The sequence below is a fragment of the Sapajus apella genome, unplaced genomic scaffold, assembly GCF_009761245.1.
Source record: "Sapajus apella isolate SASKATOON/1434 unplaced genomic scaffold, GSC_monkey_1.0 scaffold53, whole genome shotgun sequence".
Classification (NCBI taxonomy): domain Eukaryota; kingdom Metazoa; phylum Chordata; class Mammalia; order Primates; family Cebidae; genus Sapajus; species Sapajus apella.
In genome coordinates this window covers 6,528,417-6,555,769 of record NW_022436993.1, presented here as the reverse complement: position 1 = coordinate 6,555,769, position 27,353 = coordinate 6,528,417, and the positions used below count along the sequence as shown (strand labels likewise).

At 37.7% G+C, this 27,353-nt stretch overlaps 1 protein-coding gene across 1 annotated transcript in view; it reads right to left on the bottom strand.

The window, feature by feature from the left end:
* DNAJC1 (DnaJ heat shock protein family (Hsp40) member C1) overlaps window positions 1-27,353 on the bottom strand; it is a 223,175-nt gene that overhangs the window by 92,103 nt on the left and 103,719 nt on the right. The window contains exons 7-8 of the mRNA XM_032243903.1: window positions 24,536-24,626; window positions 10,434-10,591 (exon numbers count right to left, since the gene is read on the bottom strand). Of these exons, the coding sequence (XP_032099794.1) occupies window positions 10,434-10,591; window positions 24,536-24,626 (249 nt within the window). The remainder of the gene's footprint in view (window positions 1-10,433; window positions 10,592-24,535; window positions 24,627-27,353) is intronic.

Genomic DNA, 27,353 nt, shown 5'->3' with positions numbered 1-27,353 from the left:
GGTATTTAAAATTACTATAGTCGTATGGTACATACGCTGTGCTACAGTTGATTTTACACAGTTATGATTTAGTACTGCATACTGCATCTTTACATTTGTTTACATTTCCCTCAACACCAAACAGTGCCATGTATAATCTGTAAGTATATGTGTATGTTTTGACAATTTTTAACTTTTTTTTAACTTTCTTTTTATGATAACTTTCTTTTTATGATAGAATTGTACATATTTTATGGTAGTAAATTATAAAATACACTACTATCGGTATATATTTTAAGTATGACATACTTAACTTTTTCTTAATTTTTTTTTTTTTTTTTTTTTTTAGACAGAGTTTTGCTCTTGTTGTCCGGGCTGGAATGCAATGGTGCGATCTCAGCTCACCACAACTTCTGCCTCTGGGTCCAAATGATTCTCCTGCCTCAGCCTCCTGAGTAGCTGGGATTACCAGCATGCACTACCATGCCTTGCTAATTATGTATTTTTAGTAGAGACAGTGTTTCTCCATGTTGGTTAGGCTGGTCTCAAACTCCCAACCTCAGGTGATCTGCTTGCCTTGGCCTCCCAAAGTGCTGAGATTACAGGCATGAGCCACCACGGATGGCTTTCTGAATTTTTTCAATATTTCTAGGTTATGTGGTTTGAGATTTGAAAAATTACCCAAAATCGGCCGGGTGTGGTGGCTCACGCCTGTAATCCCAGCACTTTGGGAGGCCAAGGCGGGTGTATCACGAGGTCAAGAGATCGAGACCATTCTGGACAACATGGTGAAACCCCATCTCTACTAAAAATACAAAAAATTAGCTCGGCATGGTGGCGCGTGCGTGTAATCCCAGCTACTCAGGAGGCTGAGGCAGGAAAATTGCGTGAACCCAGGTGGCGGAGGTTGCAGTGAGCCGAGACCGTGCCATTGCACTCCGGCCTGGGGTAACAACAGCAAAACTCCATCTCAAAAAAAAAAAAAAAAAAAAAATTACCCAAAATCTTCTAAAATTTTTCAAAATGTTTTTTGAAAGAAATTCACATATAAGTGGACCCAGGGAGTTTAAACCCATGTTTTTCAAGGATCAACTGTATTTACTGAAGTTGAGCTTTGATGCTGCAACTAACTCCAAAAATTGAAATTTACACATATATGTACTAAAAGACATGCACAACACTGTTCACAGGAAAATTATTCATTAGAGCCTCAAACTGGAAACACCACATTTCTCCAACAAAAATAAACTGTTGCTGTATTTATAAAGTACACAGCAATGAAAATAAATTACTGCTATATGCAATTATTAATACATCTCACAAATATACTGAATAGAGGAAATCATATTCAAAGGACTACATATGAAATGATGCTACTTAAAACTAACAAGCAGGTAAAGCTACTCTGAAGTTAGGAATGTCATCATCTCTGTGAAAGAATAGGAGGTAGTGAGTGACAGAAAGCATGGGGGAGCTTGTTTCTGAAAGCATTGTTTCTGAACAATGGCAATGTTCTAATTATTGATCTTGGTATGGTTAACTTGCATCACCTGTGATAGTTCATTGAGCTGCATATCTATACAGGCATACCTCAGAGAGATTCCAAGTTTAGGTCCAAGCTACCACAATAAAATTAATATTGTAATAAAATTAGTTATGAAAATTTTTTGGTTTCCCAGTACATATAAAAGTTATGTTTACAGGCCAGGCACGGTAGCTCACACCTATAATCCCAGCACTTTAGGAGGCCAAGGCGGGAGGATCATTTGAAGACAGGAGATTGAGACCAGCCTGGCCAACACAGTGAAGCCCCTGAGACCAGCCTGACCAACACAGTGAAACCCCATCTCTATTGAAATTACAAAAATCAGCAGGGTGTGATGGCACTTGCCTGTAGTCCCAGCTACTTGGGAGGCTAAGACAAAAGAACTGCTTGAACCCAGGAGGTGGAGGTTGCAGTGAGCCGAGATCACTGCACTCCAGCCTCCAGCCTGGCTGATAGATTGAGACTCTGTCTCAAAAAATAAAAATAATTAAAAATTTTAAAGCTATGCTTACATTATAGTTTATTAAGTGTGTGACAGCATTATGTCCAGAAAACAATATACATACTTAACTTAAAAATAATTGCTAAAAATATTAAAAATATAAAAATATTACAAAATATTAACAACCATCTGAGTCCTCAACAAGTCATCATCTTTCTGTTGGTAGAGGGTCTTGCCTCCATGTCGGTGGCTGCTGACTCACTGGGGTAGTGTGACTGTGACTATTTCCTAAAATAAGACAATAATGAAGTTTGCTGCATTGATTAACTCTTGCTTTCAAAAAAGATTACTCTGTAGCAAGTGATGCTGCTTAATAGCATTTTACCATCTCCAACCCTGCTAGTTCTAAATATTCTAAATCCTTTGTTGTCATTTCAACAACTTTCACAGCTTCTTCACCAGGAGTAGATTCCATCTCAAGAAACCACTTTCTTTGCTCATTCATAATAAACAACTCCTTACCTCTTCAAGTTTGACCATGAGATTGGAGCAATTCAGTCACATCTTCAGGCTCCACTTCTAATTCTAGTTCTCTTGCTATTGACACTATACCTGCGGTTGTTTCTCCCAATGAAATCTGGAACCCGTCAAAGTCATCTATGAGGATTAGAATAAACTTCTTCCAATCTCCTGTTAATGTTGATATTTTGACCTCTTCTCATCAATCACAAATATTTGTAATGCCGTCTAGAATGGTAAATACTTCCCAGAAAATTTTCAATTTACTTTGCCCAGATCCATCAGAGGAATCACTCTCCATGTAGGTTATAAGCTTATGAAATATATGTCTTAAATAATAAAACAAAAATTAGAAGGGCTCCTTGATCCATGGGCTGAAGAATGGATGTTGTAGTAGTGGGCATATAAACAACATTCATCCCCTTGCATATCTCCATCAGAGCTCCTGGATGACTAGGTATACTGTCAATCAGCAGTAATATTGAAAAAAAAAGGTTTTTTTCCTGAGCAGTAAGTCTCAACACGGGGCATCAGTAAACCATGCCGTAAACAGATGTGCTGTCATCCAGGCTTTGTTGTTTCATTTACAGAGCACAGATAGAATAGATTTAGCATAATTCTTAAGGACCCTAGGATTTTTAGAATGATAAAGGAGCATTGGCTTCAACTTAAAGTTACTAGCTGCATTAGTCCCTAACAAGAAAGTTAGCCTGTCCTTTGAAGCTTTGAAGCCAGGCATCAACTTCTTCCTCTTCCTAGCCATCAAAGTCTTAGATGGCATCTTTTTGCAGTAGAAGGCTGTTTTATTTACATTGAAAATCTACTGGTTGGTGTAGCTACCTTCACCAATGATCCTGCTAGATTCTCTGGATAACTTGCTGCAGCTTCTCCACCAGTGCCTGCTGCTACACACGGAGCTTTTATGTTATGGAGACAACTGCTTTCCTTAAGCCTAAAGAACCAACCCCTGCTAACTTCCAACTTTTCTTCTTTAGCTTCCTCACTTCCCCTGGCCTTCCTAGAAATGAAGAGAGGGCATTGCTCTGGATTAGGCTTTGGCTCAAGGGCATGTTGGGCTAGTTTGATCTTCTATCCAGAGCACTCAAACTTTCTCCATGTCAGCAATAAGGTTGTTTTGCTTATCTTTGATGTATTCACAGGAATAGCACTTTAAATTTCCTTCAAGAATGTGTCCTTTGCATTTGCAACTTGGCTAACTGGTGCAAGAGGCCTACTTTTTGGCCTGTCTTGGCTTTCAACCATGCCTTCCTCACGAAGCTTAACCATTTTTATGTAAAGTGACAGACATGCAATTCTGCCTTTCACTTGAACACTTGGAGGTCACTGTGGGGTTATTAATTGGCCTAATTTAAATACTGCTGTGTCTTAGGGAGTACGGAGACCAGAGGAGACAGAAAGAGACGAGACGATGATCAATCAGTGGAGCAGTCAGGATATACATAATATTTACCAATTAAGTTTGCTGTTTTATATTGGTGCATTTCACAGTACCCCAAATAATTATAACAGTAACGTCAGAGCTCACTGATCACAGATCACCATACCACATGTCGTAATAGTGAAAAGTTTGAAACACCACAAGAATTACCAAAATGTCACATAGAGACACAAAGGAAGGAGATGGTTTTGGAAAAATGATGCCTGTAAACTTACTCAACTCGAGGCTGCCACAAACCTTCAATCTGTAAAAACCACAACGCCCCCCCCCCCAAAAAACAACCCCAAAACCAAACAACAACAAACAGTATTTGTGAAGTGCAATAAAACAAAGCACTATCACATAACTAACCCTATATTTTATGTGCTTTTCTATATACGTTTTACTCAATTAAAACAAGTTTTATGGGAGGAGGGGCCAAGATGGCCGAGAGGAGACAACACCAGAATGCAGCTCCCAGCAAATGAGATGCAAAGGGCCAGAAGACTTCACGATTCCAAGTGAGGTGCCGGGTTCATTTTGCGGGGACTGGAAGGACTCTGAAAGTAGCCCAGGGAGGGAGCCAAAGCAGGGTGAGAGCCACCCAGGGAGAACAAACCAAGACAGGGAGGGGCGCATCCCCACCTGGACTGTGCAGCCTGCTTGGAGGGTCAGGGGACTTCACCCTGAGAGCTCTGATTTGGATCCTGTGCTTACCTCGTCCCTCCTGCAACCCATGGTCCACGAGAGCCCCGCCAGACTGAGGGGTGCCTGGGTTGTCAATGCAACTCTGAGTGAGGCTCCTGACAGGTGCCATAAGTTGTCAGCCAGACCAGGGTGGAAGCTTGGACTAGCGCCAGTGGGACAGAACAACCCACCCCACAGGAAGAGGCAGAGTTGAAAACAGGGAAACAGGTCATAAAGCCTGGCAAGCCCCACCCCCACAAAACTCAAACTGAAGCCCGTGCCAGAGAGCTTGCCAATGAATACACCAGTTTGACCCCAACCAGGAAGATCAAGTTTAGGTAAGGAGAGACGCCATTGGGAAGGTGAGGCTAATTTCACCTGCAAACAAACCCCAGGGGAAGACCACCCACCCAGCACCTGACTGAATCCGAGGCAGCCCAGCAGTGCCTCTACAGGCCAAAAAAGATACAGCTCCAACTGCAACAGAAAGGACGTCCACTCAGAGATTTCTCTGGAAATCACCAACTTCAAAGATCAAAGGGAGATAAATGCACGAAGATGGGAAAAAAACAGTGTAAAAAAAGGATGAAACCTTCAAAGACCAGAACACCTCTTCCTCTCCCAGGGATCACAACTCCTCACCATTAAGGGAACAGAACAGGACAGAAAATGAGTGTGACAAATTGACAGAAGCAGGCTTCAGAAGGTGGATAATCACAAACTTCTCCGAGTTAAAAAGACCATGTTCTAACCCAATGCAAAGAACTAAGAACCTTGAAAATAGTTTAGATGAAATACTAACTGGAATAACCAGCTTAGATAAGAACATAAATGACTTGATGGAGCTGAACTTCCCCAACCTACAAGGCAGGCCAACATTCAAATCCAGGAAATACAGAGAACACCACAAAGATATTCCTCAAGAAGAGCAACCCCAAGGCACATAATCGTCAGATTCACAAGGGTTGAAATAAAGGAAAAAAATCCTAAGGGCAGCCAGAGAGAAATGTTGAGTCACCCACAAAGGAAAGACCATCAGACTCACAGCAGAAACTCTAAAAGCTAGAAAAGAGTGGGGGCCAATATTCAACATCCTTAAAGAAAATAACTTTCAACCCAGAATTTTATATCTGGCCAAACTAAGCTTCATAAGTGAAGGAGAAATAAAATCCTTTACAGACAAGCAATTGCTGAGAGATTTTGTCACTACAAGACCTGCCTTACAAGAACTCCTGAAGGAAATACTAAACATGGAAAGGAACTACCAGTACCAGCCACTAAAAAAACATACTAAATGGTAACTAAACATAGAAAGGAACAACTAGTACCAGCCACTCCAAAAACGTACCAAATGGTAAAGAGCATCGACACAATGAAGAAACTTCGTCAACTAATGGGCAAAAAAACCAGCTAGCATCAAAATGGCAGGATCGAATTCACACATAACAATATTCACCTTAAATGTAAATGGGCTAAATGCCCCAATCAAAAGACACAGACTGGCAAATTAGATAAAAAGACAAACCCCATTGGTGTGCTGTATCCAAGAAACCCATCTCACATGCAAGGACACACATAGACTCAAAATAAAGGGATGGAGGAAGATTTATCAAGCAAATGGAGAGCAAAAAAAAAGCATGAGTGGCAATCCTAGTCTCTGATAAAATAGACTTTAAACCAACAAAGATCAAAAGAGACAAAGAAGGGCATTACATAATGGTAAAAGGATCAATGCAACAAGAAGAATCCTAAATATATATGAACCCAATACAGGAGCACCCAGATACATAAAGCAAGTTCTTAATGACCTACAAAGAGACTTAGGCTCTCACACAATAATATGGGAGACTTTACACTCCACTGTCAATATTAGACAGATCAATGAGACAGAAAATTAACAAGGATATCCAGGACTTGAAATCAGATCTCGACCAAGCAAACCTAATAGACATCTACAGAACTCTCCACCCCAAATCCACAGAATATACATTCCTCTCAGCACTACATCACACCTACTCTAAAATTTACTAAAAGTAAGAAGTAAATCACTCCTCAGCAAATGCAAAAGAACGGAAATCATAACAGTCTCTCAGACCACAGTGCAATCAAATTAGAATTTAGGATTAAGAAACTCACTCAGAATTGCACAACTTCATGAAAACTGAACAAAAGGCTCTTGAATGTTGACTGGATAAACAATGAAATGAAGGCAGAAATAAAGATATTCTTCAAAACCAACAAGAACGAATACACAACATACCAGAATCTCTGGGACACATTTAAAGCAGTGAATAAGTGCCCATATGAGAAGCAAGGAAAGATCTAAAATTGACACCCTATCATCAAAGTTGAAAGAGCTAAAGGACGGGCCGGGTGCGGTAGCTCAAGCCTGTAATCCCAGCACTGTGGGAGGCCGAGGCAGGTGGATCACGAGGTCAAGAGATCGAGACCATCCTGGTCCACATGGTGAAACCCCGTCTCTACTAAAAATACAAAAAAATTAGCTGGGCATGGTGGCGCGTGCCTGTAATCCCAGCTACTCAGGAGGCTGGGGCAGGAGAATTGCCTGAACCCGGGAGGCGGAGGTTGCGGTGAGCTGAGATCGCGCCATTGCATTCCAGCCTGGGTAACAAGAGCGAAACTCCGTCTCAAAAAAAAAAAAAGAAAAAGAAAGAGCTAAAGGAACAAGATTTAAAAAAACTCAAAAGCTAGCAGAAGACAAGAAATAACTAAGATCAGAGCAGAAATGAAGGAGATAGAGGCACAAAAAATCCCTTCAAAAAAATCAATAAATTTGGGAGCTGGATTTTTTAAAAGATCAACAAAATAAGACAGGCCGCTAGCCAGATTAATAAAAAAGAAAAGAGAGAAGAATCAAATAGATGCAATAAACAATGATAAAGGGGATATCACCACCAATTCCACAGAAATACAACCAACCATTAGAGATTACTAAAAACAACTCTATGCACACAAACCAGTAAACCTGGAAGAATGGACAAATTCATGGACACTTGCACCCGCCTAAGCCTAAACCAGGAAGAAGTCGAAACCCTGAATAGATCAATAACAACAGCTGAAGTTGAGGCAGCAATTAATAGCCTACCAACGAAAAGAAGTCCAGGTCCAGATGGGTTCACAGCCTAATTCTACCAGAGGTACAAAGAGGAGCTGGTATCACTCCTTCTGAAACTACTCCAAACAATCCAAAAAGAGGGAATCCTTCCCAAATCATTTTATGAGACCAACATCATCCTGATACCAAAACCCGGCAGAGACTCAATAAAAAGAGAAAACTTCAGGCCAATATCCATGATGAACACAGATGCAAAAATCTTCAATAAAATACTGGCAAACTGATTGCAACAGCACATCAAAAAGGTTATCCATCACAATCAAGTATGCTTCATCCTGGGGGATGCAAGGCTGGTTCAAGATATGCAAGTCTATAAACATAATTCACCACATAAACAGAACCAAAGACAAAAACCACATGATTATTTCAATAGATGCAGAGAAGGCCTTCGACAAAATTCAACAGCCCTTTACGCTAAAAACTCTCAATAAACTAGGTATCGACAGAACGTATCTCAAAATAATAAAAGCTATTTACGACAAAGCCACAGCCACTATCATACTGAATGGGCAAAACCTGGAAGCATTCCCTTTGAAATCTGGCACTAGACAAGGATGCCATCTCTCACCACTCCTATTCAATATAGTATTGAAAGTTCTAGCCAGAGCAATCTGGCTAGAAAAACAAATAAAGGGTATTCAATTAGTAAAGGAGGAAGTCAAATTGCTCTATTCGCAGATGACATGATTGTATATTTAGAAGACCCCATCGTCTCAGCCCAAAATCTCCTGAAACTGGTAAGCAACTTCAGCAAAGTCTCAGGACACAAAATTAATGTGCAGAAATCACAAGCATTCCTATACACCAATAACAGACTTAAAGAGAGCCAAATCAAGAACGAACTGCCATTCACAATTGCTACAAAGAATAAAATACCTAGGAATACAACCTACGAAGGATGTAAAAGACCTCTTCAAGGAGAACTACAAACCACTGCTCAACGAAATAAAAGAGGACACAAACGGATGGAAAAACATTCCATGCTCATGGTTAGGAAGAATCAGTACCGTGAAAATGACCATACTGCCCAAAGTAATTTACAGATTCAACGCTATCACCATCAAGCTACCTATGATCCTCTTCACAGAACTGGAAAAAACCATCTTAAACTTCATATGGAACCAAAAGAGAGCCCGCATAGCCAAGACAATCCTAAGCAAAAAGAACAAAGCCAGAGGCATCACACTACCTGACTTCAAACTATACTGCAAGGCTACAGTAATCAAAACAGCATGGTACTGGTACAAAAACAGAGATATAGAACAATGGAACAGAACAGAGGCCTTGAAGGCAATGCCACACATCTACAACCATCTGATCTTTGACAAACCTGACAAAAACAAGCAATGGGGAAAGGATTCCCTGTTTAATAAATGGTGTTGGCAAAACTGGTAGCCATGTGCAGAAAGCAGAAACTGGACCCCTTCCTGACACATTACACTAAAATTAACTCCAGATGGATTAAAGACTTAAACATAAGACCTAACACCATAAAAATCCTAGAAGAAAACCTAGGCAAAACCATTCAGGACATAGGCATAGGCAAGCACTTCATGGCTAAAACACCAAAAGCACTGGCAACAAAAGCCAAAATTGACTAATGGGATCTAATTAAACTCCAGAGCTTCTGTACATCAAAAGAAACAATCATTAGAGTGAACTGACAACCAACAGAATGGGAAAAATTTTCTGCAATCTACCCATCAAACAAAGGGCTAATATCCAGAATCTACAAAGAACTAAAACACATTTACAAGGAAAAAACAAACAAACCCATTCAAAAGTGGGCGAAGCATATGAACAGACACTTTTCGATAGAAGACAATTATGAGGCCAACAAACATATGAAAAAATGCTCATCACCACTGGTCATTAGAGAAATGCAAATCAAAACCACATTGAGATACCACCTCATGCCAGTTAGAATGGCAATCATTGAAAAATCTGGAGACAACAGATGCTGGAGAGGATGTGGAGAAATAGGAACACTTTTACACTGTTGGTGGGAGTGTAAATTAGTTCAACCATTGTGGAAGACAGTGTGGCAATTCCTCAAGGACCTAGAAATAGAAATTTCATTTGACCCAGCAATCCCATTACTGGGTATATAGCCAAAGGATTATAAATTGTTCTATAATAAACACACACACACATGTATGTTCATTGTGGCACTGTTTACAATAACAAAGACCTGGAACCAACCCAAAGGCGCATCAATGATAGACTGGACAATGAAAATGTGGCACATATACACCATGGAATACTATGCAGCAATAAAAAACGATGAGTTTGTGTCCTTTGTAGGGACATGGATGATCTAGAAACCATCATTCTCAGCAAACTGACACAAGAACAGAAAATCAAACACTGCATGTTCTCACTTATAGGCAGGTGTTGAAAAATAAGAACACATGGACACAGGGAGGGGAGCAACACACACTGGGGTCTGCTGGGGTGGGTGACTAGGGGAGAGACAGCAGGGGGTAGGGAGGTTGGGGAGGGATAACATGGGGAGAAATGCCAGTTATAGGTGACGGGGTGATGGAAGCAGAAAACCACATTGCCATGTATGTACCTATGCAATAATTCTGCATGTTCTGCACATGTACCCCAGAACCTAAAGTGCAATAAAATATATATATTAAAAATAATAATAATAAAAACAAGTTTTATGATGTTTATTTACCTGTTTTTTCTGTGTTCGGTTCCTATTTTCCAACCAATCATCCATTTGTTCCTCAATTTCTTCTATGGAAGTTCCATGATCGTAAGACTGAATATATGCACTTTCTAAAGGTGTGTATACAGGAAATTCAGGTTTTGGTTTTTTAACTTTCTTCTGTTCTAAAAAATGTTTAAAATAACAAATTATTGAGATTTTTAAAGAATAAAATGAATTCCTAATAGCTAAATAATATTGGGAAAGTAAGTTAACACTTAGAACAGTATCAAGTTTCTCATCTATAAAAAATAATGGCTCTCACTAAATGGTATACATTTATTTTTCAATATTTTACAAAGGTGAAATCTGATCTGGCAACATCGAGTAGTTATTAATAGATAAAAATCCATTGTGCTTTTTATTAAATCCCATTTTAGGGCTAGGACCAGTGGCTCATGCCTGTAATCCCAACACTTTGGGAGGCCAAGGCAGGTGGATCACTTGAGGCCAGGAGTTCGAGACCAGCCTAGGCAAAATAGGAAAACTCTGCCTCTACTAAAAATACAAATATTAGCTGAGCATGGTGGCGCATGCCTGTAATCCCAATTACTTGGGAAGCTGAGGGGTAAGAATTGCTTGAGCCCAGGAGGTGAAGGGTAGAGTTAGCCAAGATCACGCTACTGAATTGCAGCCTGAGTGACAGAGTGAGATTCTGTCTCAAAAAATTTATATATATGTACACACACACGATTTTAATTGGAGACTTAACACTGAGAAGCAACTCCATTCTTAATTACTATAGTCAAACTCAAAACAGCCTCATAACAGTATTTTCACCACTCCATGTGTATGTGTGTATATGTGTGTTTGCATGTATCATACTGCCAATGTAATAAAATCAATATATATTGGCATAGGAATAGAAAATTTCCTAGAAGACAATAGAAAATCCATCAATACCAATGTTGGTTGACTTCTTACAGGATTACAACCTGATAAACCTATCATTTACTGAAAACATCCTTAATTTGAAAATGCATTTAATATAACTAACATCATGGCTTAGCCTAGCCCACCTTAAACATACTCAGAACACTTACATTAGCTTCTAGTTGGGCAAAAATAACATAGCAACACAGTACACTGTAGAGGATCAGTTTTAATTCTAATGATCATATGGCTAAGTGGAAGCTACAGTTTGCTGCTGTTACCCAGCATTATGAGGGAGTATCCTACCGCATATTGCTAGTCCAGGAAAAGATTCAAGATTCAAAGTACAGTACTGTTTTTGCACTACCATAAAGTCAAAAATTTATAAGTCAAATCATAAGTATAAGACTGTCTATATTTCAATTTAGTGGGAAAATAATTTAGTAAGTGATGCTTGCACAGCTGAATATCCATTTAAAAGAAAACTGCACACAATCTTACACTGTATATATAAATAAATTCCAGATGGATAAGATAACTATCTTTAAAAGCCCAAACAATAAAAATTTTGCAAAAAGAAATCTTAAAAACTACATGTACTATTTAAAGAAAGAGGACATCTTAGTTAAGAAAGAAAACCCAGAGGCTATTTAAAAAAAGATAAAAAAGTAAACAAATCAAGAGACAAATAAAACTTGAAAAGGATGTATTCAATTCAGAGCACAAACAGAGGATTTATAAAGAGATTTTATAAATGAACAAGGGGATAAGCAACCCAACAGAAAAATACAGGCAAAGGTCATAAATAGGCAATCCACAACTGAGCGAATCCACATAGCCAAGAAATAAGAAAAAAGGTTCAAACTCTCTAAAGGTTAAAGAAATAAAAATTAAGTAATACCAAGGTATAATTTTATACCAATCATATGAGTTCAAATTTAAACTCTAATTAAGATGTACTGTTGGCAGGGAAAAGGCTACTAAATTGGTGGGGGAAAGGTGAATTATTCTATTACAGCCTTTTTGGAAAGCAGTCTAAATATATCCATTAAAATTAAAATCTTTAGACTTTTCCCGAGCAAGTCTCCTAGAAACAAAAGTATTCAAGTATAACTATATGTGGGTATGTATGTGTTTGTATGTGTATGACTATTTACTATTTCTTCATAGAGAAACAAAACTATTAACATAGTAAATGCTATTTGGAGAAATGACTGAATAATTATTGATGATGCTTTTACACTGAGAAATATCATATCACCATTGAAGCAGAGTAATAGCAGAACTAATTTGGGTTGCATAAAGAGATGACTTATTTTTTAAAAAGCAAATAAATTCAATTGTTTTGAATTTAGTTCTAGGGTGTTTCATCACAATTGCAAGTGTTTGACGTGTTTGTAAATAAGCATTTATAAAGGAGCACTAAACAGCAATGAAAGACTGCTATAGGCTGACACAAAAATGCACAGACCAGTGTCACTATAAATCAACCACACAAACAAGCCAACATAATAACCAGCTAGCAATGCAATAACAGGATCAAATCCACACATATTAATACTAACCCTGAATGCAAATGTGCTAAATGCCCCACTTAAAAGGCACAGAGAATGGCAAGCTGGATTGAAAAAAAAAAAGACTCGATAGGTATGCTATCTTCAGGAGACCCATCTCACAAGTGATGATACCCGTAGGCTCAAAATAAGGAAATGAAGGAAAAACTACCAAGCAAATGGAAAACAGAAAAGAGCAGGGGTTGCAATCCTAATTGCAAAGAAGGACATTACATAATGGTAAAGGGTTCAATTCAACAAGACTTAACTAACCTAAATATATATGCAGCCAACACAGGAGGACCCAGATTCATAAAGCAAGTTCTTAGAGACCTAGAAAGAGACATAGTCTCACCTGCAATAATAGTGGAAGACTTCAACAATCCATTGACAGAATTAGACAGATCACTGAGGCAGAAAATTAACAAAGATATTCAGGATCCGAACTCAACAGTGGACCAAATGGATCTGATGGATCTCTACAGAATTTTCTACCCTCTTCTCCTTGCCACATGGCACATACTCTAAAATTGATTACATAATTGAACATTATCCTCAGCAAATGCAAAAAAACTGAAATCATACTAAACAGACTCTCAAACCACAGTGCAATAAAAACAGAAGTTAAGACTAAGACACCTGCTCAAAAGCATACAATTCCATGGAAATTAAACAACATACTCTTGGATGACTTTTAGATAAACCATTAAATTAAGGCAGAAATTAAGAAGTTCTTTGAAATTAATGAAAACAAAGATACAACATGCCAGAATATCTGGGACACAGCTAAGGCAGTGTCAAGAGGGAAATTCATACCATTAAGTACCCACATCATAAAGTTAGAAAGACATCAAATTAACAACTTAACATCACAATAGAAAGAATTAGAGAAGCAAGAACAAATCAACCCCAAAGTTAGTGGAAGACAAAACAACCAAAATCAGAGCTGAACTGAAGGCAACAGAGACAAGAAAAACCATTCAAAATACAAACAAATCCAGAAATAGATATTTTTTTAAAACAATTAGTAAGATAGATAAGCCACTAGGCAGACTAATAAAGTATACAGAAAATCCAAATAAACACAATTAGAAATGATAAAGGGAATCATCATTACCACTGACCCCATAGAAGTAAAAATAACCAATAGAAACTACTACAAAAACCTCTATGCACACGAACTAGAAAACCTAGAAGAGATGAATAAATTCCTGGACACATACACCTTCCCAAGACTGAACCAGGAAGAAATTGATTCCCTAAATAGAACAAAACCAAGCTTCAAAACTGAATCCAGAATAAACAGGCTCCCAACTAAAAACAAGCCCAAGACCTGAAGGATTCACAGCTGGATTCTACCAGATATACAAAGAACAGCTGGTACTATTGCTGCAGAAACTATTCTAAAAAATTGAGGAGGAAGGACTGCTCCCAAACTTATTATAAGAGGTCAGCATCATCCTGATACCAAAACCTGGCATAGACACAACAACAAAAAAAACTGTAGGCCAATATCCTCGATTAAACAATGACACAAAAGTTACAAAATAGTTGCAAACTGAATCCAGTAGCACATCAAAAAGCTAATCCACCTCAATCAAATATGCTTCATCCTCAGGTAGCAAGGTTGGTTCAACATATGCAAATTAATAAATGTGATTCATCACATAAACAGAACTAAAGACCTGAGTAACAAAGAAAAAGCTTTCAATTAAATTCAATACCCGTTTATGTTAAAAACTCTTAATAGGTCGGGCATGGTGGCTCACGCCTGTAATCCTAGCACTTTGGGAAGCTGAAGTGGGTGGATCACTTGAGGTCAGGAGTTCGAAACCAGCCTGTCCAACATCGCGAAACCCTGTCTCTACTTAAAATACAAAATTAGCCAGGCATGGTGGTGCATGCCTGTAATCCCAGCTACGTGGGAGGCTGAGGCAGGAGAATTGCTTGAACCTGGGAGGCAGAGGTTATAGTGAGCCAAGATTGTGTGACTGCACTCCAGCCTGGGCAACAAGAGCAAAACTCCACCTCAATAAATAAATAAATAAATACTCTCAATAATCTAAGTACTCCCCTTGAAAATTGGCACAAGACAAGGATGCCCTCTCTCACCACTTCCACTGAATACATTAGAAGTACTGGAAGTCCTGGCTGGAGCAATTAGGCAAGAGAAAGAAATAAGGGGCATTCACGTCGGAAGAGAGGAAGCCAAACTATTCCTGTTTGCAGATGACATGATTCTACATCTAGAAAACCCCATAGTTTTGGCACCAAAGCTTCTTTAGCTGGTAAACGTCTTCAGCAAAGTTTCAGGATACAAATCAATGTACAAAAATCACTAGCACTCCGGTACTCAAAGAAGAGCCAAGCTGAGAGTCAAATCAGAAGGCAGTCCTATTCACACCTGCCACAGAAAGAATAAAATACGTAGGAATACAGCCAATCAGGGAGGTGAAAGAGCTCTACAATGAGAATTACAAAATTCAAAGAAAGAAATCAGAGAAGACACAAAGAAGTGGAAAAACATTCCATACTCATGGATAGGAAGAATCAATATCATTTAAACAGCCATATTGCCCAAGGTAATTTACAGATTCAATGCTATTCCTATCAAATTAACAATGACATTCTTCACAGAACTAGACAAAACTATTTTAAAATTCATACGAAATGAAAAAGAGCCTGAATAGCCAAGGCAATCCTAAGTAAAAAGAACAAAACTGAAGGCATTATGCTACCTGACTTCAAACTATACTACAGGGCTATAGTAACGACAACAGAATGGTACTGGTACAAAAACAGGCACAGAGACCAATGGAACAGAACAGAGAGCCCAGAAATAAGGCTGCACACCTATAACCATCTGACCTTTGATAAAACTGACAAAAACAACCAATAAAAAAAGGACTTCCTATTCAATAAATGGTGCTGGGATAACTGGCTAGCCATATGCATAAGATTGAAACTAGACTCCTTCCTTACACCATATACAAAAATCAACTAAAGATGGAGTAAAGACTTGAATGTAAAACCTAAAACTATAAAAACCCTGGAAGACAACATAGGCAATACCATGCTGGACATAGGAACAGGCAAAGATTTCATGACAAAGACACCAAGAGCAATAGAAACAAAAGCAAAAATTGACAAGTAAGATTTAAACTTAAGAGCTTCTACACAGCATAAAGAAGCCATCAACAGAGTAAACAGACAACCTACACAATGGGAGAAAAATTTCTGCAAACTATTTTTGTGGCAAAGGTCTAATATCTAGCATCTATAAGGTACTTAAATAAATTTACAAGAGAAAAACAAACAACCCCATCAAAAAGTGGGCAAATGACATAAACAGACACTTTTCAAAAGAAGATATCCATGCAGCCAACAAGCACATGAAAAAAAAGCTCAATATCACTGATTATTAGAGAAATGCCAATCAAAACCACAATGAGATACCATCTCAATCCAGTCAGAATGACTATTATTAAAAGGTCAAAAAATAACAGACGATGTCAAGGTTGTGGAGAAAAGGGAACACCTCGTGGGAGTGAAAATTAGTTCAACAATTATGGAACATAGTATGGTGATTCCTCAAAGAGCTAAAAGCAGAACTACTATGTAACCCAGTAATCCCATTATGGGGAATATACCCAGAAGAGTGTAAATCATACTACCATAAAGATACATGTACACAAATGTTCAATGCAGCACTGTTCACAATAGCAGACACATGGATCAACGTGCCCATCAATGACCAATTTGATAAAGAAAATGTGGTACATATATGCCATGGAATACTATGCAGCCATAAAAAATAATGAGATTATGTCTTTTGCATGAACCTGGATGGAGCTGGAGGATATTATCCTTAGCAAACTAAAGCAGGAACAGAAAGCCAAATACCACATGTTCTCACTTACAAGTGGGAGTTAAATGATGAAAACTTATGAGCACAAAGAAAGAAACAGCAGACACTGGGATCTACTTGAGCCTGGAGGGTGGGAGGAGGGACAGGAGCAGAAAGAATAATTATTGATTGGGCTTAATATGTGGTGATGAAATAATCAGTACAACAAATCCCTATGACATGAGTTTACCAGTGTAACAAACTTTCACATGTTCCCCCGAGCCTAAAAGTTTAAAAATAATAAATAAATAAGTTTTTAAAAATCACTTTACAAAGTGTATTAGTTCATTCTCACATTGCTATAAATAAATACCCAAGACTGGGTAATTTATAAAGAACAGTTTTAACTGGTTCACAGCTCTGCAGGCTGTACAGAAAGCACGAGTGCTTCTGCCTCTGCAGAGGTCTCAGAAAGCTTTCAATGACAGTGGAAAGCAAAGGAAGAGCAGGTGTCTTATATGGCAGGGGCAGAAACGAGAGCGCGATAGAGGCAGGGGGTGCTATATGCTTTTAAACAAGCAGATCTCATGAGAACTCACTGTCTCAAGAACAGCACCAAGGGGATGGTGCTAAACCATTCATGAGAAATTGCCCCCATGATCTAATCACCTCCCATCAGGCTCCACCTCCAATACTGGTGATCATATTTTGACATGAGATTTGGGTGAGGGGGGCAAGACCCCAACCATACCAGAAATTAATATAAAACTTCCATTTCAGAAAATATGGAGAACTTTTCCACATTTCTCTAAGAATTGTAAAAAAAAAAAAGGTAAAAGAGTAAATAAGCTATGTGTTTACTTGTATCTTAACCATTATATATAAAACAAACACAAGAAGAATTTGTAAGTTAGAGAGAAGGCTGACCAGCTAGGTACTGCAGGACTCAAGGAATACCCAGGGTGGTCAGTTCTGTGTGTTTTCTTTGAGTTTCTTATATATCCCAGACTTGGTGCTGGAGAAACTAGCAACCCGGAAACACTAACAGGCAGACACACACACATATAGGTAAAACAAACAAACAAAAAAAGCCTGCTCTCCCTAGCTAAAGGACCAAAAAAGAGAGGGCAAAGACATTTATCTTTTGTCTAAAAGATAAAGCTTTTAGACAATAACCACTAATTCAGGCAAAGAAGACAGGAAGTAGTGTCATCCCCATCCTATTACCAACCATGAGAGCAAAAACTAACGGGAAACTTAGGCTTCTGCCATTGCCAGCCTGTAATGAGTCATCCAGACTCCCCACCAGGGTGATGTGAGAGAGAAGGCTAAAAGATAAGGAGGCTCCTCCTGCTAATAAAGTCAGTGGAGATCAACAGTGGTAGCTTGAACCTCCATATCCACCGAGAAGTAATAGGTGTCTCACCCTCTACCACGCAGTGTGGTTACAGAAGAAGCCTAGAGGGCTGGTGCAGTGGCTTATACCTGTAATCCCAGAACTTTGGGAGGCTGAGGCAGGCAGATTACCTGAGGTCAGGAGTTCGAGACCAGCCTGGCCAACATGGTGAAACCCTGTCTCTACTAAAAATACAAAAATTAGCTGGGTGTGGTGGTGTGTGCCTGTAATCCCAGCTACCGGGGAGGCTGAGGCAGGAGAATCACTTGAACCTCAGAGGGAGAGGTTGCAGTGAGCCAAGACTGTGCTACTGCACTCCAGCCTAGACAAGACAGCGAGGCTCCATGTCAAAAAAAAAAAAAAAAAAAAAAAGGAAGCTTAGTGGAGAATCAGGGCTTTCACAACTGCCCTATGGTAGCGAGGCCATCACCACGTAATGTCAGTGGAGGCCAAGTGGGGAGTAGTAAGTAGGTATTCCTGCTCTACCTCACAGGCAGCGTGTTATTAATGGAGGTCTAGTGGCAAACAGGAACCACACCCATCTGAGAATCTATAAATACTCTGTTCCTCAACTGTCAAACAGACCACATAGGAAACTCGGACTTCAATCCTACCTAGCAGTAACAGGCAGCACTACCCCTTCCATGGCTTGAGTATTGTCAGAGAAGCCCAGGTAAAACAGAAGATTAAAATAAGATTCAAAGTTTCATAATATCCCTAAATACCCAAATTTAAATAAAAAATCAGTTGTCACAACAAGAACCAAGAATACTTCAATTTCAATGAGAAAAGGTAACAGATGCCAACAAGATGAAAGACATATTTAAATGACTTGACTGAGTTATTAAAGAAGCCATGTAATAATGATATGACAAGCAATAATGAATACTCTTGAAACAAATAAATATAAAGTTTCAGCAAAGAAATAGAAGGCATATAGAAGAACCAAACAGAAATGTCAGAATTGATGTGTACACTAACTCAAGTTAAAAACTGAATGGAAGGGCTCAATGGCAGAATGAAGCAAACAGAGAAAAGAATCTGAATTTGAGACTAGAAAAACATAAATTGCCCAATCTAAAAAACAGAAAGTAGACTGAAAAAGCAAAAAAGGGAACACAGCCCTGGGAAATTTTGAGACTCTGAACAGCAACTTAAAGGAGCAACAGAGAAATAAGACCATATCTGCAGTACAAATATAATTCAAGTAACAGTGTATTTCTCACCCCAAACCATGGAGGCCAGAAGGAAGTGGCACAGTATTTTTCAAATACTGAAAGAAAATAACTGTTATACCTGAAATTAATATCCTGTGACAATATCTTACTAGAATGAAGGGAAAACCAAGATACCCTGAGGTGAAGGAAAACTAAAAGAATTTGTCACCAGTGGACCTATCCTGCAATAATGGCTAAAGGAAGCTCTATAAACGGAAATGAAATTATAAAAGAAAATACATTGGACGACCAGGAAAGAAGAAAGAACGAAAGAGTAAAAACATGAGTAAAGGCAATAGACTTTCCTCCTCTTAAGCTTTCTAATTATATATGACTGCTAAAGCAAAATTATAACCTTCAGTGTTTATAGAGAAAATACTCAAGACAATTATATTATAAATAAGGAAGGTAAAGGGATTTAAGGGGAGGTAATATATGTATGTCACTTTAAATAGCTAAAATCTTATACCAGTAGACTGTGATATGTTATGTATATATAACATTATACCTGTTATAACCATTAAAAAGTGATACAAAGAAATACACTAAAAAACACTATAAATAAATTCAAGAGGCATTCTCAGAAATACTGAACCACAGGAAGGCAGAAAGAAGAAAACAGAGAAATGATAATGAGAGAGAAAAATAGAAAACAAAAAATAAAATGGCAGACTTAAGCCCTAACATATCAATCACTACATTAAATGTAAATGGTTTAAATACACAAATTGTCTATTTAATACACACACACATGCACACATACATGGTTTTACATCTTTTTTACATGTATATGCTATCTATAACTCACTTCAAATATAACAATATAGGTAAGTTAAAAGTAAAAGGATTAGAAAGATATACCATATAAAAATTAATTTTAAAAAAAGCAGAAGTAGTTATATTAGTATCAGGTAAGGTAAAGCAGACTCTAAGGCAAAAACAAATTGCCAATAACGAAGAGAGACATTATATAATGATAAAAAGATCCACCAAGATGACACAGCAATCCTAAACGCGTATGTACAAAACAAGAGAGCTGCAAAACGTGAAGCAAAAACTGATGGAACTGAAGACAAATTTACAAATACAGTCAAAAAGTTCAATATCCCCTCTCAATAATTGATAACATAACTAAATCTATAAATCAGCAATGATATACAACTCAATGCCATCAGCCGACTGAATCTAACTGATATTTGTAGAACACTCCAATTCACCACAGCAGAATACAGATTCTTTTCAAATGTCCATGGAATACATGCCAGGATGGACCATATCTTGGGCCATAAAACAGATCTGAACAAATTTAAAGGAATTTAACTCATACAGGGTATGCTTCCTGATGAAAAGAGAATCAAACTACCAATTGCTAATAGAAATATAACAAAAAGGTCCCTGAACATTTGGAAACTAAACAATATACTTTTAAATAATCAATAGATCAAAGAGGGAATCTCAAAAAATACTGAGATCTCAAAAAAAAAAAAATACTGAGCTGAGTTAAACAAAAATATATCAAAGTATGTGGCCAGGCAAGGTGGCTCATGCCTGTAATCCCAGCACTTTGGGAGGCCGAGGTGGGTGAATTACTTGAAATCAGGAGTTCAAGACCGGCCTGGGCCAACATGGTGAAGCCTTGTCTCTACTCAAAATACAAAAATTAGCTGGGCATGCCGGCTAATATGGTGGCGAGTGCCTGTAATCCCAGCTACCCAGAAGGCTGAAGTGAAAGAATTGCTTGAACCTGGGAGGCAGAGTTTGTAATGAGCTGAGATCACACCATTGCTGGGTGATAGAGTGGGACTCTGCCTCAAAAAAAAAAAAAAAAAAAAAACAAAATATGTGAGACACAGATATATCTAAAATACCATTTTAAAATACCTAAAATATCTAAAATACCATTTTAATAAGATTATCACACCCTACTAAAAGTAGTTCTAGTGCAGCCGTCAGAGAACACGGTACAATCTAAGCAGTAAAGCAGATGAAGGCAGATTAGCAATTAGGTCATGAAAAACAGGCAGCATAAAACAGCTACTGCTAAACTACATGAGATGCATTTACTCAATTAAGTAGATGGAAATGTTATTATGAATTTGATATTCTGATGATGGTCTTTAAAATTAAGAAGGATGGGGCAAATGAAAGGCACACTGGGGGATTTGGGGCCTTATATTTTAACTCTAAAGTATACAATGCAGAATACTGTAATGAAGTTAACAAAATTAATTAAAATATTCTTTGCATGTAACCATTAGAGACTACATTAAAAAATACATGACAGTCTCACATTGTTAACAGTAAATGTGACTGTTCTTTAACATTCTTGATGTTGATACCATCACCTTTTCTAAATATACCACTGATAAAAGAAGCATTGAGATAACAGTCTTATTATTCAGAGCATAGTATGAGAATTGTTTTTAATATTCGTTCCGGTATTTACTTATTCCATTCTGAGTTTCAATAACTGATAAGCTAGTGATGAATTTTCAAATGTTTTAGAAGACTGTTACACATTTCACTTTCAGATATAAATATATTTTTAGTCTGTGATTTTTATATAATCAGACAATAACAAAATAAGAAGAGATTTTTTTGAGATTGAAGTCTTGCCCTGTCACCCAGGTTGGAGTGCGGTGACATGATCTTGGATCACTGCAACCTCTGCCTCCAGGGTTCAGGTGATTTCTCCAGCCTCAGTCTCCTGAGTAGCTGGGATTACAGGCACCTGCCACCACAACTGGCTAATTTTTGTATTTTTGGTAGAGAGGAGGTTTCACCATATTGTCCTGGCTGGTCTTGAGCTCCTGACCTCAGGTGATCTGCCCGCCATGGCCTCCCAAAGTGTTGGGAATACAGGTATGAGCCACCACGGCCGGCCGAGAGACTATTAAATCTGTTTGAGAATTGTATCAAACTCTCAAGCAGAACAAAAGTCAGTGAACAATTTTGGAAAAATAGTTAAAAACTCCAAAAGGAGCTTCTGCATAGTGATAAACACTTCATGTTTAACCCCCAATTTCAAAAGAGGTAGTGTATATACTTAGTCTTGTTACTATTAAATAATTCTAACACATCTACCAAAATTACAAGTAAGTGATTTTTTTTTTAATAAAAATTACATAGAAATGATAAGCCATGTCTATGAGAGCAATGCAATGTAGTGTAATCATATTGTCACTACAGGTAAATTTTGGATTAATTTGATATTCTTCTCTTTTCTTTCTTTCTTTTATTTTTTTGAGATGGTCTTTCACTCTTTTCACCCAGGCTGGATTGCAATGGCATGAACTCAGCTCACTGCAACCTCCGCCTCCCAGATTCAAGTGATTCTCCTGCATCAGCCTCCCCAGTAGCTGGGATTACATGTGTCTGCCACCATGCCCAGCTAATTTTTGTATTTTTAGTAGAGATGGGATTTCACCATGTTGGTCAGGCTGGCCTCAAACTCCTGACCTCAGATGATCCACCCAACTCAGCCTTCCAAAATGCTGGGATTACAGGCGTGACCCACTGCGCCTGGCTGACATTCTCTCTTTTCTTACAAATGTAATTTTTCTTTTCCTTGTGATTAGTCTGTAAAGGCTTAGAAAATGTTATGTACCATTTTTTTCTAAAATAACAGTTATATAAAAATGACAGTTTCATTTGCACACTCCTACTTCTTAACACACGTCAACCTTGGTATGTAATAATCCTCTATCATGCTAACTCCTTCCTCTTAACAGAAGTCTACATTAAACAATTATATAGTTGATATGAATATTATTTCCTATTTGTAAGTACTGAAACTTTTTGAATTAAATTATATGCTCCTTGAGATGGTGTTTTATATGGGTAGGTGCTCAGTGGATGCTCATTAGTATTCATGACATTACATGAATGCATACATTCATCCATTTACTGAACATTTATTACATGCCAGGACACTAATTGATGCTGCAGACACAAAGATGAACAGTCTCTGTTCTAAAGCTGTCCAGACATCTGAAGGATTGTGACAGACTGAAAAATGAGCCCCTAAAATGATCACACTCAAATCCCCAGAACCTGGGACATAACAGTAACAAAACAGATAAAGTCCTTACCCTCATGGAGCTTACATTCTATTTCGGGTGTTGGGGTTGGAAATCAGATGGTAAACAAAACTAATATATAAATTAAAGTAGTATTAAGTGCTTGGAATAAAAATGAAGAAATGCAAAGAAACGTAGTATATACATGTGGGAGGTAAGATGTAGATAAGACAAAAATAAACAAAAGGACTGGGGCTGAGAAAATACCTTTTTAAATAATATGTTCAATTTTCCCTAAAATTAGCAAGAACTGTCTGTGGTAAATGGATGATTTCTTTTCAACATACTGATAATTCATTCAAGGTTGTTCATGCTATATAACAATACTGCAAATGAAACAAAGACTTTCAAAACAAAAATCATTGGTATTTTCAGGTTTCCCCTTTTTTTTTTTTTTTTTTTGAGGCAGTGTCTCCCTCTGTTGCCAGGCTGGAGTGTGTGACACAATCTCAGCTCACTGCAACTTCCCCCTCCTGGGTTCAAGTGATTCTCCTGCCTCAGCCTCCTGAGTAGCTGGGACTACTGGTGCGTGCCACCAAGCCCAGCTATTTTTTGTATTTTTAGTAGAGATGGGGTTTCATCATGTTGGCCAAGATGGTCTCGATCTCCTGATCTTGAGATCCGCCTGCCTCGGCCTCCGAAAGTGCTGGGACTATAGGCATGAGCCACCGCGCCCAGCCTATTTTCAGGTTTCCTAGCTACAACTGTTACACAGCAAGTTGGGTGATTAACTGTTAAGCTAGCACTAAATATTAACTCTAATTACAGTACTGAAGTATTTTAGGGCTTTGCAGACTTTAGATGACCCTGGAATTGAGGAATTACATGACCCAAGCTGATTTTATCCTTCCTTCTGATATTGAGGCCAGGCGCGGTGGCTCACACCTATAATCCCAGCACTTTGGGAGGGATATTGAACTTGGGTGGTTAAGTAATACTATAATGTAGTATGGTTCATGTCAAATACATTAAATACAAGTGACTACACTATAAGTGGGGAAAAAAAAGACAATCAGAAAATTTAATTACCACTGAATTTAAAAGATAATTCACATTTAAATAGTTTTATATGATATTGTTAATACACTAATGTTTAAAACTCACTTTGAAGTGTTTCAAGTTCAGTTCTAGTTAGTGCATCTTCCTTTTCCTTCAATCTTGTTTCTTTATATTTAGCATAAAACTGTCCAGCATCCTTCAAAAAAAGTTAAACATAAATTAACATAAAAATCAGTTTGCTTCAGTATTTTCCATATAACTTAATTTTAAAGCATTATATTCATTTTATAAGTAGCCTTTTTGTTTTCAAATTTTATGATGAACAGAAATTAATAAACATTTCTCTATGATTTTTCTCTCCTGGAGAGCTGGGTACAAGAAGAAATTTTATGAGTATAAATTTGAACTCTTTTTTCTCTCAGATATGGTAAGAAGGTATCCTCTTCCTTCCTGTTTTCTTCCATTGTATGCTATTTTCATAATATACTGTTGCATATACAGAGAGTAGAAAAACTCATTTGCTGAACTGATTTGGCACAGTAAATTATATTACTATGACTAACAAAGTACTACTGCTATTTTCATATTAGCCCTTTAACTACAATAGATATTCAAAATCATTATTTTCAAATCTGATTATAAAACATATATAAGCATGTAATAAAAGTAAAAGTTGCCACTCTTCCTTCTACCACTCTTAGAGACCAGTATAAAAACAGTTACCATGAAGTCTTGAGGACTGAGACTGAGGACACATACTGCATACACACACTTAGGTAACAAGATACAGTGGCTGAAGTCTCAGTAAGTGGCACACAGGTAAGGCTTTAGTGGTGTACCAAAAAAAGACTAGGTCTTAAATAATGACATACATAAAAATAAACAAGTTGATGCTCTAGGCATATGAGATCCTGACAATGAAAATAAGCAAGACAGATTTTTTACCACACTCCTTGGTTCAAACCTCATATATTCTGTAGGAATACCACTTGTATTAATAGCTGCCAGCCCACACTGTGCTTCTATGTCTGTGCAATTGCTTTGCCCTCTGCCTACAATATTGTGCTTCCCTGCCATTATTATGATGAACTCTTATTCATCCTTGAAAACCATTCAAGCCCCATCTCCTTTGCAAGTTTTTCTGACCTTCTCTGGCAGTGTAATTCTCCCTTGTATACTACTTCTGTATTTAAACACATCTACAACTGCTTGTATCATGTTATATTCTCTTCCAGATGAGAAATTTGGGATACAGATACTTAGATGCCCAGAGCACAGTATCTGGCAAAAAGCAGGTACTCAATAAGTATTTGCTGAATTAGAACTAGACTGAAATATATGAAAAACCTAATAAAGCAAGAAATGAAGGAGCTTGATGAATGATGTGAAATAAGAAAAAGAAAAGTATCAAGAATAACTCTAGGGTAGTATTTCCAGACCGTAAGATTCTTAGAGCAGACAAACCATAGACCCATCTGAGAGTGTTTTATTTCTGCAGGAAATAAAGGAACAAAATCTTTGACACTACTTTGACTCAGATGTAAATACATAAATATTGAAACCCTAGAAATTCTTTTCCTCTATGACTGTGTCAAAATTAAAGCTTTCTCCTGGGTGTCTGTGTCTCTTGGGTTCATATCAGAACTTCTCCAACCAAGAATTAGGTATTCCTAAAATCAGTGAATCAATATAATACAGATATATTATCAATATAGAAAAAGATCTCTTATTTTTTTCATCCCCTCTTTTACATTCCTATCTTATTTCTATGAGAGGGATTCACACAAGCCCTAGGCCAGCTAAAATGGTAAGATTGGAAGAGCACAGATGGCCATGCACCCAACTTATTCATCCTCCTATGCCAATATATGGTTTAAGTTTCAGCAGGGTTTTGGGTTAAGGTTTTACATTCCCTTAACAATCCCCACATCCCTTATAAAAAGTCAAACCTAAAGAAGTATTATTTTATATTAAGCCGTATCAGTCATTTATACCTTGGTGTGAATGAATGAATGAGCTTATTAGCTTCTTTCCACAGAGTAGTTTTTAATAGTAGGGAAGAAGAAAAGGTCAGGAAGGCATTGGCTCCTTGAGGGGAGTAGGAAATGTGGCACATGCAAGAAAAGAAGGGCACAGATTAGTTATTTATGAGAGGTAAAAGAAAGTAGGCTGATCAATCATAACAGTATAGCACAGTGAAATATAATATGGTAATTAAGAGGACAGATTTTGGAACCAGACTATCTGAATTAACCTCTCAGCTCTGCCATCTTACTATTTGACATTCAACAAATTATTTTACTTCTCTGAATCCATTTTCTCATCCATAAAATGGGGATAATAAAGGTACCTAATTTATAGGGCTGTTATGAAGATTAAATGTGTTAATACCTGAGAAACACTTAGAATGACATCTTCTACATGGTTTTTATTACTATTTCCACCAATTTGACAAGAATATTGTTTTCTAACACAAAGGATGAGTTTTGTGCTTCATACTTCACCAAAATTGCCCTGCCAAATCCTGTATCTTCTTGCTATGGGACCTCTTTAATTGCATCCTTCTCACTTCATTTTGCTGCATAGTAGCAACCTATTCCTAGTAGTCCTGACAAATTTGAACATTTCTGTTAGTGTTTCTTCTTTCTGCTATGGCACACAATCCCACTAAACTTCCTCTTTGAAATACACATTTAATCCAAAACCACACTTATCTGAGGGCTGTAATCCACCCAATCACCTTAATCTACTCTACTTAATCTGAGAGTTTCAATACATTCCCTAGTCTCATTCACTGTTTTTATCTTTCTTTTGCTCCATTTCTAAACATTTATTTAAATGTTCCTCATGTTTTCTCTTTTTTAAAAATCTTACCTACGCTTTGAAATCAAATTACAATATGCCCACTCCAGGAAACATTACT